Here is a 13,088-nt window from a genome sequence, read left to right on the forward strand (position 1 = left end):
AGGTTAGGTTGGAAAAACTGGGCTTCTTCTCCTTAGAACAAAGGAGATTGAGGGGAGATTTAAAAGAGTGTATAAGATTCTGACAGGCTTAGATATGTTAGACAAGGAAAAATTGTTCCCATTATCAAATAGTACAAGGACTAGGGGACACAGATTTTTAAAGTTTTGAGCAAAAGATGCAGGGGAATATGGAAAAGCACTTTTTTTTATGCAGCGGGTGTTAACGACCTGGAACTCTCTGCCCACAAGTGTGGTGGAAGCAGAGATGATCAATGACTTAAAGAGGAAGCTGGATGACCAACTGAGATAAATAGATTTGCAGGGTTACGGGTATTGAGCCGGGAAGTGGGACTGACTGCATAGCTCCTTGGAGAGCCAGCATGGACTGGTTGGGCCGAATGGCCTCCTTCTGTGCCACAAGTGACAATGACTCTAGGACATTCCCAGTATTCATATCATGAGAGACGACTAAAAACTCTACATAAATATAATCCCAGCAGTTTCCCAGTTAAGTGGGTTGGAAACAGAATTGCAGAGCATCTTGAGTTATAAATGAGGAAGTGGCAGCTGCAGAATGCTTGTAGGGTATACAAACACAGATACATTAAAGACATTGCATAGATGCAAGTTAATGTAGGGAAACGTCCCAAGGTGCTTCAAAGAACCATAATCAGACCAAAACTGGCATCGACCCGAAGAAGGAAATATTAAGATGGGTGCCTAAAAGCTTAGTTAGAAGATAGATTTTAAAGAAAGATCTAAAAAGGAGAGAAAGGTGGAGAGGTTTAGGGAGGAAATTCCAGAACTTAGAGCCTAAACAGATGAAAGCACAGCTACCAGTGGCAGGGTGAAGGGTGTGGGGGATGCACAAGAGGCCAAGAGCTGAAGCAAAGCTCTTGGAGGGTTATAGAGCTGTAAGAGGTTTCAGAGAAAAAGGGTAGGGGAGAGGGTGTGAGGCCATGGAGTGATTTGAACAGGAAGATGAGAATTGTCAAATCAATGATTTAGAATCAGAAATTGAGGATAATGCACTACAGAATAGCTTCTGGCACCAATTTCTTCCATCTTTTTATGAAGACTTTGACTTTGTGCTGGGCTATGAACAGATATTAAAACTTAAAGCAAATCTCTCAAAACTACCCCTTCCTGTGAATGGAACATGGCACAAAGAGACATGACCAGAGGTGGAATATAGAAAGAAAGTGAAATATCTTGTGCTTATGTCTGATACTTGGGCATTAATAGTATAATCAGTGGTTAGGAACATGAGGATTATAGTAGTAAGTAGAGAACATTAGATATTAGAACAATGATTTAAAAAATTGTCAACTGTACTTAATAGTTCCTTGTAAACTGTCACTGCAACAATTAAGTGAGGACAAGTTGGGAGCATGTGTTGACTTATCGAGGAAAATCCTTCTTCAAAATAGAACACATCATTGGTGATGATGGCTGCTTTATTACTGTTTGTTTCAGTATGTTTAGTGATGAGTATAAAATAGTTATATCTACCATTATTTTCCAATTATACTGGAATGAATTAATGTTCAATGGTGCTTACAAGAAAAAGATAATTCATACTTACCAGAGTCCAAAATAGATAAATAGTGAAGAGTGCAACAGTTAGTGCAATGAGTCCAACAGCTTCTAGTCGGCTGCTGAAGTGTAAATGGTCCACTGCACCTCGCAAACACAACCAGCCAGAGATTGTGGCTAGAGGGGTTATAAACAGGAAGCACACAATATCCCCAAACAAAGTCCGCTTCTCATGTTGTGGGCCTGGATTTCTTAACCACTGGGTGGGGGGAGAAAGGGAAAAAAACAAAACATTAACTGTAATAAAAACAAGAAATGCTGGAAATACTCAGGAGGTCTGGCAGCATCTGTGGAGAGAGAAGCAGAGTTAATGTTTCAGGTCAGTGACCCTTCTTCAGAACTAGCTGATATTAGAAATGTGAAAGGTTTTAAGCAAGTAAAGTAGGGGTGGGGCAAGAGATAACAAAGGAGAAGGGGCAGATAGGACAAGATCACAAAGAATAACTGACCATGGAGCAAGGTGTGCTGAAAGACAAAGAATTAGGGTGTTAATGGACTGGAAACTGAACAGTCACAAGCACAAACATGAAAAAAGTGGGTAGGGCAAACTGAACAAACTAAGATAAAACAAAACCAAAAAAAATTTAATAACTAAAAATAAAAGTAAAATGGGGGGGCCCCCGTCATGCTCTGAAATTATTGAACTCAATGTTCAGTCCGGCAGGCTGTAGTGTGCCTAGTCGGTAAATGAGATGCTGTTCTTCGAGCTTGCATTGATGTTCACTGGAACACTGCAGCAATCCCAGGACAGAGATGTGAGCATGAGAACAGGGGGGGGGTGGGGGAGTGTTGAAATGGCAAGCAACCGGAAGCTCGGGGTCATGCTTTCGGACTGAGCAGAGGTGTTCCGCAAAGTGGTCACCCAGTCTGCGTTTGGTCTCCCCAATGTACAGGGGACCACATTGTGAGCAGTGAATACAGTATACTACATTGAAAGTACAAGTAAATTGCTGCTTCACCTGAAAGGAGTGTTTGGGGCCTGGGATAGTGAGGCGAGAGGAGGTAAATGTGCAGGTATTACACCTCCTGCGATTTTTTTTCTTATTCATTCATGGGATGTGGGCGTCGCTGGCCAGGCCAGCATTTATTGCCCATCCCTAATTGCCCTTGAGATTGCAGAGAAAGATGCCGTGGGAAGGGGACAAGGTGGTGGGAGTAATGGAAGAGTGGACCAGGGTGTCGCGGAGGGAACGATCCCTTCGAAATGCTGACAGGGGAAGGGAGGGGAAGATGCGTTTGGTAGTGGCATCACGCTGGAGGTGGCGGAAATGGCGGAGGATGATCCTTTGGATATGGAGGCTGATGGGGTGGAAATTGAGGACAAGGGGAACCCTGTTGCGGTTCTGGGAGGGAGGGGAAGGGGTGAGGGTAGAGGTGCGGGAAATGGGCCGGACATGGTTAAGAGCCCTGTCAACCACACTGGGGGAGGGGGGGGGAGATTCAGAAGCGCTTTCATGGAAGGTAGCATCATCAGAGCAGATGCGTAGGAGACGGAGAAACTGGGAGACTGGAATGGAGTCCTTACAGGAGGCAGGGTGTGAAGTGTAGTCGAGGTAGCTGTGGGAGTCGGTGGGCTTGTAATGGCTATTAGTAGACAGCCTATCTCCAGAGATGGAGATCGAGAAGCCGAGGAAGGGAAGGGAAGTGACAGAGATGGACCATGTAAAGGCGAGAGAAGGGCGGAAATTAGAAGCAAACAGGGGCAGCACAGTGGCGCAGTGGTTAGCACCACAGCCTCACAGCTCCAGCGACCCGGGTTCAATTCTGGGTACTGCCTGTGTGGAGTTTGCAAGTTCTCCCTGTGTCTGCGTGGGTTTCCTCTGGGTGCTCCGGTTTCCTCCCACAGCCAAAAGACTTGCAGGTTGATAGGTGAATTGGCCATTATAAATTGCCCCTCGTATAGGTAGGTGGTAGGGGAATATAGGGACAGGTGAGGATGTAGTACGAATATGGGATTAGTGTAGGATTAGTATAAATGGGTGGTTAATGGTCGGCACAGACTCGGTGGGCTGAAGGGCCTGTTTCAGTGCTGTATCTCTTAAAAAAAAAGTGTTTTATTTCAGTGAAATAGTTGTTCACTTCCTCTAAAAACACTGAGGCTCAAAAGTTCCCTTTTCTGAATGCCTCTCAATTTTTATTTGTGGAACCCCAATCTCAATCCCATCCTATTTGAAGACTTACAAGTTTTGAACTCAATTCCATACTTGCTATTAAACATTCAGAAGTGCTGCACTGGATTTGGGTACTCCATGTATTGATTTCACATGACTGTGTTTATTCTGTAACACACATATGTATTCTAAGCAGCAAGAACTCTAGAAAGGGCAGCACAGTGGCGCAGTGGTTAGCACCGCAGCCTCACAGCTCCAGCGACCCGGGTTCAATTCTGGGAACTGCCTGTGTGGAGTTTGCAAGTTCTCAGTGTGTCTGCGTGGGTTTCCTCTGGGTGCTCCGGTTTCCTCCCACATGCCAAAGACTTGCAGGTTGATAGGTAAATTGGCCATTATAAATTGCCCCAGGTATAGGTAGGTGGTAGGGAAAATATAGGGACAGGTGGGGATGTGGTAGGAATATGGAATTAGCGTAGGATTAGTATAAATGGGTGGTTGATCGTCGGCACAGACTCGGTGGGCCGAAGGGCCTGTTTCAGTGCTGTATCTCTATAAAAAAAAAAAATAATTGAGGATGTTTTCCTGAGGTGTTAAAAAAGAAAAAAGATCCATAGTTCATATATTATTTTCCAGAATATTGCAAAATCATACTGATGCTTGCAACTCCCAAGTTTCCAAGCAAAACAACTCTATGACACCATTCATTAATCCTTGGAGTGCCAAGAGGATGACGTTGCATTTATTTATAGCATCTTTCATGACCTCAGAGCATTCCAAAGCACTTCACAGCCAAGAAATACCAGGAGGACTCCCTAGTTCTTCTTCAAACAGTGCCATGGGATCTTTAACATTCACCTGGGGTGGTACTGCCAAATCTAGAGCATCCTGGTTATCTAGAAGCATATAAGGCAAGATAAAACAGAAAATGAAAGCTTATGACAGTCACAAAAAACTTTATACTTTAGAAAGCCCCAGGGTGAAGTAAAAAAGAAAATTAGAAAAGCAGAGAGGACATGAACAATATTGGCAGATACAATCAAGGAAATTAAGAGCAAGAAGATAATTAAGGAAAGGGTAAGCCTATCAGAGATGTACAAGGTAACTTATGCGTGGATGCAGAAGATATAGGCAGGGTTCTTAAATGAGTACTTTGTCTCTGTCTACACAAAGGAGAGGGATGATGCAGACATTGTAATTAAAGAGGAATGTGAAATATTAGATATGATGAGCATAATGAGAGAGGAAATACAAGACGGTCTAACATCCTTGAAAGTAGATAAATCACCGGATGGATTGTATCCCAGTCTATTAAAGGAAGCCAGGGAAGAAAAAAACAAATGTTCTGAGGATCATCTTCAAATCCTCACTAGATACAGGTGAGGTACCAGAGGATTGAAGGTCTGCAAATGAGGGACAGACCAAATAATTATAGACCGGTCAATCAGACGTCAGGGTAGGGGGGCAAATTATTAGAATCAATTCTGAGAGAGGATAAACTGTCAGTTAGAAAGGCACGGATTAATCAGGGATAGTCAGCATGGATTTGTTAAGGGAAAACCGTGTCTTACTAACTTAATTGAATTTTGCTTTTGAGGAAGTAACAAGGAGGATTGATGAGGATAGTGCAGTGGACGAGGTCTACATGGATTTTAGTAAGGCATTTGACAAGGTCCCAGATGGCAGACTGGTTAGAAAAGTAAAACCCCATGGGATACAGGGGAATGTGGCGAGTTGGATCCAAAATTGGCTCAGTGACAGGGAACAAAGAGTTATGGTCGGCAACTGTTTTTGCGAATGGAAAGCAGTTTCCAGTGGTGTTCCACAGGGTTGGGTGCCTTGCTGTTTGCGGTATATATTAATGATTTGGACTTAAATGTGGGAGGCATGATTGGGAAATTTGCTGATGACACAAAAATTGGCCATGAAGTTGATACTGAAGAGGATAGCCATAGACTCCAGAATGATATCAATGGTTTGGTTGAGTGGGCGGAAAAGTGGCAAATAGAATTCAATCCAGAGAAGTGTGAGGTAATGCATTTGGGGAGGGCAACCAAAGCAAGGGAATACATAATAAATGGGAGGATATTGAGAGGGGAGAAAAAGTGAGAGACCTTGGAGTGCATGTCCACAGGTCCCTGAAGGTGGCAGGACAGGTAGATAGAGTGAAGGCGGCGGCATATGGAATGCTTTCCTTTATTGGCCAAGGTATAGAATATAAAAGCAGGGATATAATGCTAGAACTGTATAAAATGCAGGCTAGGTTACAGTTGGAGTACTGCCTACAGTTCTGGTCACTACATTAGAGGAAGGACATAATTGCTCTGGAGAGTGTTTAGTTTAGTTTAGAGATACAGCACTGAAACAGGCCCTTCGGCCCACCGAGTCTGTGCCGACCATCAACCACCCATTTTATATTAATCCTACGCTAATTCCATATTCCTACCACATCCCCACTTGTCCCTATATTTCCCAACCACCTACCTATACTAGGGGCAATTACTAATGGCCAATTTACCTATCAACCGGCAAGTCTTTGGCATGTGGGAGGAAACCGGAGCACCCGGAGGAAACCCACGCAGACACAGGGAGAACTTGCAAACTCCACACAGGCAGTACCCAGAATTGAACCTGGGTCCCTGGAGCTGTGAGGCTGCGGTGCTAACCACTGCGCCGCCCCACATAGTGTACAGAGGAGATTTACAAGAATGTTGCCAGGGCTTGAAAATTGTAGCTATGAGGAAAGATTGGATTGGCTAAGGTTGTTTTCCTTTGAACAGAGGAGGCTGAGGAGTGACTTAATTGAAGTGTACAAAATTATGAGGAGTCGAGATAGAGTCGACAGGAAGGACCCGTTTCCCCTAGCGGAGAGATCAATTACCAGGGGACAGAGATTTAAGATGATTAGTAGAAGGATTAGAGAAGTCATGAGGAAAAACCTTTTCACCCAGAGGGTGATGTGGGTGCATGAAATTCATTGCCTAGATTGGTGGCGGAGGCAGAAACTCAACTCATCTAAGAGGTACCTGGACCTGCACCTGGAGTGCTGTAACCTGCAAAGCTACTGATCAGGTGCTAGAAGGTGGGATTAGATTGGGAGGCTAGTTTTTTCAGCCGGCACAGATACAATGGGCTGAATGGCCTCTTTCTGTGCTGAACTTTTCTGTGGTTCTACCTGAGGGGCAGATATGCCCTCATTTAAAATCTCATCCAATAAACTTCACCTCTGTAGGTGCAGCACCCCTCAGAACTTCACCGAAGTGTCAGCCTAGATTCTGTGCTCAAGTCTACCACAAGGGGACTGAATTTATTGACCTTCTGACTCAGAGGCAAGGATGCTACCTCTGAATCTAGGCTGTACAAATTTAGGCATCCAGGAACTGTAGTTTCAAAGACACCAACATTTGAATTATAAAAGTGAAAAATTAAACTGGACACATCTTCGGTGACAAGAGTAATTACTGCATGTGGGCTTTTGATTGACTCAGTATCTGGCCTTTAAAGCCAGTTTTTTGAAAGTTGTTCCCAAATGGCAGGAGGAGTAAGAAATATTTTTGAAAGGGTCAGAAAAGATGATTAATAAAAATGTAAAATTAAAGTTAAATAGCATCGGCAGAAAATGCAAAGGAAGTAGTAAAAATTGGTCTGGAGGGAATGACAAGGGAAGTAGGATTTCCTCATAGTCTTGCAAAATTTTCCTTTTCAAATGTATGTCCAATTCCCTTTTGAAAGTTACTATTGAATCGGCTTCAACATCCTTTCAGGCAGTGCATTCAGATCATAACAATTCGCTGTGTAAAATAATTTCTCCTCATTGCCCCTCTGGTTCTTTTGCCTACCACTTTAAATTTATGACCTCAGGTTACTAATCCTCCTGTCAGTGAAACAGTTTTTCCTCATGTACTCTATCAAAACTCTTCATAATTTTAAACACCTTGGACTAAATTTTGAGGCCTCCGGCATTGGGAATCGTGGTGGGGGAGGGGGTGGGGGCTGGCCCAGAATATTCTTACAGGAGCGGCCCGTCACGACCCTCAACGCCGCTGCATTTTACCTCCGGCGGCATGGCTTCAGTGTGGCCCCCCAACGCCGCCTTCATTTAATTATTAAAATGAAGTAAAATAAATGCAAATTAACTTAGCTTGTCCCGACGGCCATCCCATGCTGATATTTCAGCTGCCGGCCGCAATTCACGGACCTTTGGAACTCCATTTTGACACTGGAAAATCACTCTAATTGGGTGTTAGGATGGTGGCAAGGGATTGAAGGTCAAAGGTGCTAAAGTTGGGGAGTGAAAGTTTGTAATTATACAAATTAGTTTTTCAGGGTGATGGGTTATTTTATTAATTGATAACTCAGTGGGAGGTGGAAAGCAGATGGAAAGTTTTTCTGACATTTTTTGTATTTTCTGGATGCCGGCACCTTTAAAAATTTGATTGTACCTGAAGGGCTTGAAGCCCTTTAAAAATGGCACCGGACGCTGTTGCTGGAGACACAGCAGCCACCCCCTCTACGCCATCGGGAGCGGCTGCTCCGCCCCCTCCATTCAAATGAGCCCCAGTGAGAAATATCACGGGGGCTCAGCGATGGCGCATCCACGCGGGAAGACAAGCGATATCTGAGCACGCCACCGCGAATGGCACCGCACTCAAATTTCAGCCCCTCTATTAAATCTCCCCTCAACCTGCTCTGCTCTAAGGAGAGCAACCTCATCTTTTCTAGTTTCTGCACATAACTAAAGTCTATCATCTTTGGTGCTATTCCAGTAATTCTCCACCACCCTCTCAGGGGCACTCTGTTTCTATAGTTCTCACTGTTTTTGTGGAAAACTATTATTCTCTTCTTCACCTTGTGTACGGTCTCCCTCACTGGTGTTCCTGCCCTCTCTGCCTTCATGCCTGCCTGTATACCTCTGGTCCCTTCTCTCTGTCCCAGAATGTTTTTTTTTCATCTCAGTCTGTTGTTTTCTATTCTTGCCTTTGTGCATCTGAGACTTTGTCAATCTTTCCATGTACATCTGTAGTTCTCACTCTGTCCTAGATCAAATTCAATTCTGCAAGATACCTATATTTTAGATACAGATATCCTGCTTGGATCGTCATAGTATCAATAAGTGATGTAAAAACTTTTGCTAACAGGAATTGACTCTCCTACCATTAGAAACATTTTTTCCTTATTTACCATAGATATCCCTTATAATTTGAATACATTTATTAAACCTTCTTCTCTGCTCCAAGAAGAAAAATCCCTACCTTCTCTAGTCTTTCTATATAACTGAAGTCCCTTATCCCTGGGACAATGCTGGTAAATCTCTATTTTTTCTTCTTTATTCATTCATGGGATGTGGGCGTCGCTGGCCAGGCCAGCATTTATTCCCTACCCCTAATTGCCCTCGAGAAGGTGGTGGTGAGCTGCCTTCTTGAACCGCTGCAGTCCGTGTGAGGTAGATACACCCACAGTGCTGTTAGGAAGGGAGTTCCAGGATTTTGACCCAGTGACAGTGAAGGAACGGCGATATAGTTCAAAGTCAGGATAGTGTGTGACTTGGTCGGGAACTTGCAGGTGGTGGTGTCCCCATGCAACTGCTGCCCTTGTCCTTCTAGTTGGTAGAGGTCGCGGGTTTGGAAGGTGCTGTCTAAGGAGCCTTGGTGCATTGCTGCAGTGCATCTTGTAGATGGTACACACTGCTGCCACTGTGTTCGGTGGTGGAGGGAGTGAATATTTATGGATGGGGTGCCAATCAAGTGGGCAGCTTCGTACTGGATGGTGTCGAGCTTCTTGAGTGTTGTTGAAGCTGCACCCATCCAGACAAGTGGACAGTACTCCATCACACTCCTGAATTGTGCCTTGTAGATGGTGGACAGGCTTTGGTGAGTCAGGTGGTGAGTTACTCGCAGCAGGATTCCTAGCCTCTGACCTGCTCTTGTAGCCACGGTATTTATATAGCTACTCCAGTTGAGTTTCTGGTCAATGGTAGCCCCTAGGATATTGATAGTGGGGGATTCAGCGATGGTAATGCCATTGAATGTCAAGGGGAGATGGTTAGATTCTCTCTTGTTGGAGATGGTCATTGCCTAGCACTTGTGTGGCACAAAGGTTACTTGCCACTTATGAGCCCAAGCCTGGATATCCTCTCCAAAACCTTGACGTTTTCCTAAAGGGTAATGGCTGGAGTTGGATACCCAAGGTCTTCCTTGCTTTTGATATTCTTAGCTTCTATTTGTAGAGCCAGAAATCCCATGCTTTTTTTAGTGGCCTCATTAACTTGTCTTGCCACCCTCTTAAGATTTCTGTATGTGAAACCTTGTTTCTCTTTGTTCTTGCAAACCCTTTAAAATTGTCCATTTTGTTTTTACCAATGCTTCTCATTCTGTCTCCAAATCACTAATTTTTCTTTTATATCAAAAGGCAGAAATAGCAGACAATTCTTTCTCGACTGGTTTTCTTAATTATCTATTGGCTAGTTATAAAGTGATACTGGTCTGAGAGCAAGCCCAAAGCCTTCTCGACTATAGAAAGGTATATAGAATGCTTTCATCGTGTGCCACAGACTGTTCCTTGCACCTACCAATGAATACCACAGACCACTTCGAGTGATAGAAAGTTGTCCAATAATTTTTGCTACTTTAACTTCCACTCAGTGCTCTCTTGATGCTGGCAAGGATTAGAAACTCACTTTATGCAGAACAATGGGCAGGAATCGGTGTACTAGCACTTTGTACCAAAAGCCTATGGCATCAGGTTTTCTCACATGCAACTTACAATGAAAATGGATTAGAATAAAACTCAGCAGTCATAGTGATTGATGAAGCCCTGGATTATATCTATGTTAACAAGTGCAGAAGCTTCCAGGTGGGAAATGAATTAGGATTTAAGTGATATTCTTAACTAGCCAATTCATTATAAATAATGAGTCCAACAACAATGTTCTCACCAAGGGATTGCAGTCATTATAAAAATTCTCCAGAAAGAGATAGGTTCAGTTAATGGTGGAAAACCAAATGTGCAACACAACTCAACCCCCCAGCCAATTCACTCGTACATATTCTTTTTTGAGTCAAAGTCGATAATATGTGAGAAAATAATTTATTCAAAAACTCTGATAAGTCATTTACAGCTTTGTAACCCAAGCTTAATTTGACTTTGTGGACTTTATGCAATAGATTGCAATCTCATGCAGGGTGCAGAATTGCATACTGTACATGTTGTAATGTTACACAATTCAGCCCAAAATAGCATAAGTTCAACATGTTGCCACTAACTGAGCTAGCAATACCCAGAATACAAGGTATGACTGTACTTTCAAGATAAAGACTTTAGTGATGGAACTAATTTTTTTGCCTGAACTGGAGTTTGAAAATTTTCAAATTATCTATTAACTAATCACTCAGTTTGCATTGATTTTTAAAAATCCTTACAAAATACTATTAGTAAGATTTTTTGATACATTAATTAATTCGAATTTTTTGAAGTTTGAATTATTATTCATTGATAAAAGATTTGAAGGAAAACTCAGTTTTTTTGAGCAAAGTATCATCTAGATCGAACATGCTTATTTCACAAAGGCGTGGAGGTTAAGCGATTAAAATTTAACTTTCTGCTTGAGTGAGCAGAAAAGCTAGACCCAACTCAAAATCCATTCAAAGGTTTTATGTAATTGGGTGGTGAACAGACTATAAAGCAAGACAAGAGACACCCCTATTATTCAAAGTTTTAATTTTAATTTCAAACTCCAAGGGCTGAATCTTACCAGCCCCTCAATGTCAGGGGTCCTGGCAGGGGGGGGTCCATAAAATACTTGCAGGACCAGCCCACCACAACCTCCAACGCCGAGAAGGCCGGCGGTGGAGAGGCCTCGGCGTGGTCCCCCACCCCCCCACTTCATGAGCGCATTGTAATGTAATGAATGAGGCAGATGAATTGAACAGATATCTTGCATCGGTCTTCACTATTGAGGATACAAATAACATCCCAGTATTAGCTATAAGTCAGGAAATGGAAGGCAGGGAGGAACTCAAGAAAATTACAATCACCAGGGAAGTGGCACTGAACAAATTGTTGGAGCTGCAGGCTGACAAGTCCCCGAGTCCTGATGGACTTCATCCTAGGGTGTTAAAAGAAGTAGTTGGTGAGATAGTTGATGCATTAGTTTTAATTTTCCAAAATTCCCTAGATTCAGGGAAGGTTCCGTTAGATTGGAAAATAGCGAATGTGCCTCCTTTATTCAAAAAGGGAGGCAGACAGAAAGCAGGAAACTACAGGCCACGTAGCTTAACATCTGTCCTGGGGAAAATGTTAGAAGCTATTATTAAAGATGTTATGGCAGGGCATTTAGAAAAATTCAAAGTAATCAGGCAGAGTCATCGTGGTTTTGTGAAAGGGAAATCATGTACAACCATTTTATTGGAGTTCTTTGAGGGAGTTACATGTGCTGTGGATAAAGGGGAACGGGTGGATATATTGTACTTAGATTTCCAGAAGGCATTTGATAAGGTGCCACAAAGTTATTGCAGAGAATAAAAGCTCATGGTGTAGGAGGTAAACATAATGCCATGGATAGAAGATTGGCTAGCTAACAGGAAACAGAGTAGACATAAATGTTTCATTTTCTGGTTGGCAAGATGTAACAAGTGGTGTGCCACAGTGATCTATGCTGGGGCCTTTACTTTTTACAATTTATATAAATGACTTAGATGAAGGGACCGAAGATATGGTTGCTAAATTTGCTGATGACACAAAGATAGGTAGGAGAGTCAGAGTTTTACAGCACAGAAACAGGCCGTTCAGCCCAAGCGCCTGTGCCGACCATCAAGCACCCACCCTAACTAATCCCATTTCCCTGCACTTGGCCCGTAGTCTTGTATGTTATGGCGTTTCAAGTGCTCATCTAAATACTTCTTGAATGTCGCAAGTGTTCCTGCCTCTTCCACCCCTTCAGGCAGTGTGTTCCAGATTCCAATCACCCTCTGGGTGAAAAAATTCATCCTCAGCTCCCCTCCTAACCTCCTGCCCCTTACCTTAAATCTATGCCCTCTAGTTATTGACTTCTCTGCTAAGGGAAAAAGTTTCTTCCCATCTATCCTATCAATGCCCCTAATAATTTTGTATACCTCAATCAAGTCCCCCCTCAGCCTTCTCCACTCCAAGGAAAACAACCCCAGCCTATCCAGTCTCTCTTCATAACTGAAATGCTCCAGCCCAGGCAACATCCTGGTGAATCTCCTCTGCACCCTCTCCATTGCTATCACATCCTTCCTATAGTGTGGCAACCAGAACTGTACACAGTACTCCAGCTGTGGCCTAACCAGCGTTTTATACAGCTCCATCATACCTCCCTGCTCTTATATTCTATGCCTCAGCTAATAAAGACAAGTATCCCGTATG

General features: G+C 43.2%; 1 protein-coding gene across 2 annotated transcripts in view; it reads right to left on the reverse strand.

Annotated features, from left to right (window-relative positions):
• The window catches only part of LOC137369176 (E3 ubiquitin-protein ligase MARCHF3), an 89,363-nt gene that overhangs the window by 4,778 nt on the left and 71,497 nt on the right, over nt 1-13,088 (reverse strand). For both annotated transcript variants that reach the window (XM_068029951.1, XM_068029950.1), the window contains exon 4: nt 1,586-1,795. In XM_068029951.1, the coding sequence (XP_067886052.1) occupies nt 1,586-1,795 (210 nt within the window). The remainder of the gene's footprint in view (nt 1-1,585; nt 1,796-13,088) is intronic.

This window comes from Heterodontus francisci, chromosome 4 (assembly GCF_036365525.1).
Source record: "Heterodontus francisci isolate sHetFra1 chromosome 4, sHetFra1.hap1, whole genome shotgun sequence".
Taxonomy (NCBI): domain Eukaryota; kingdom Metazoa; phylum Chordata; class Chondrichthyes; order Heterodontiformes; family Heterodontidae; genus Heterodontus; species Heterodontus francisci.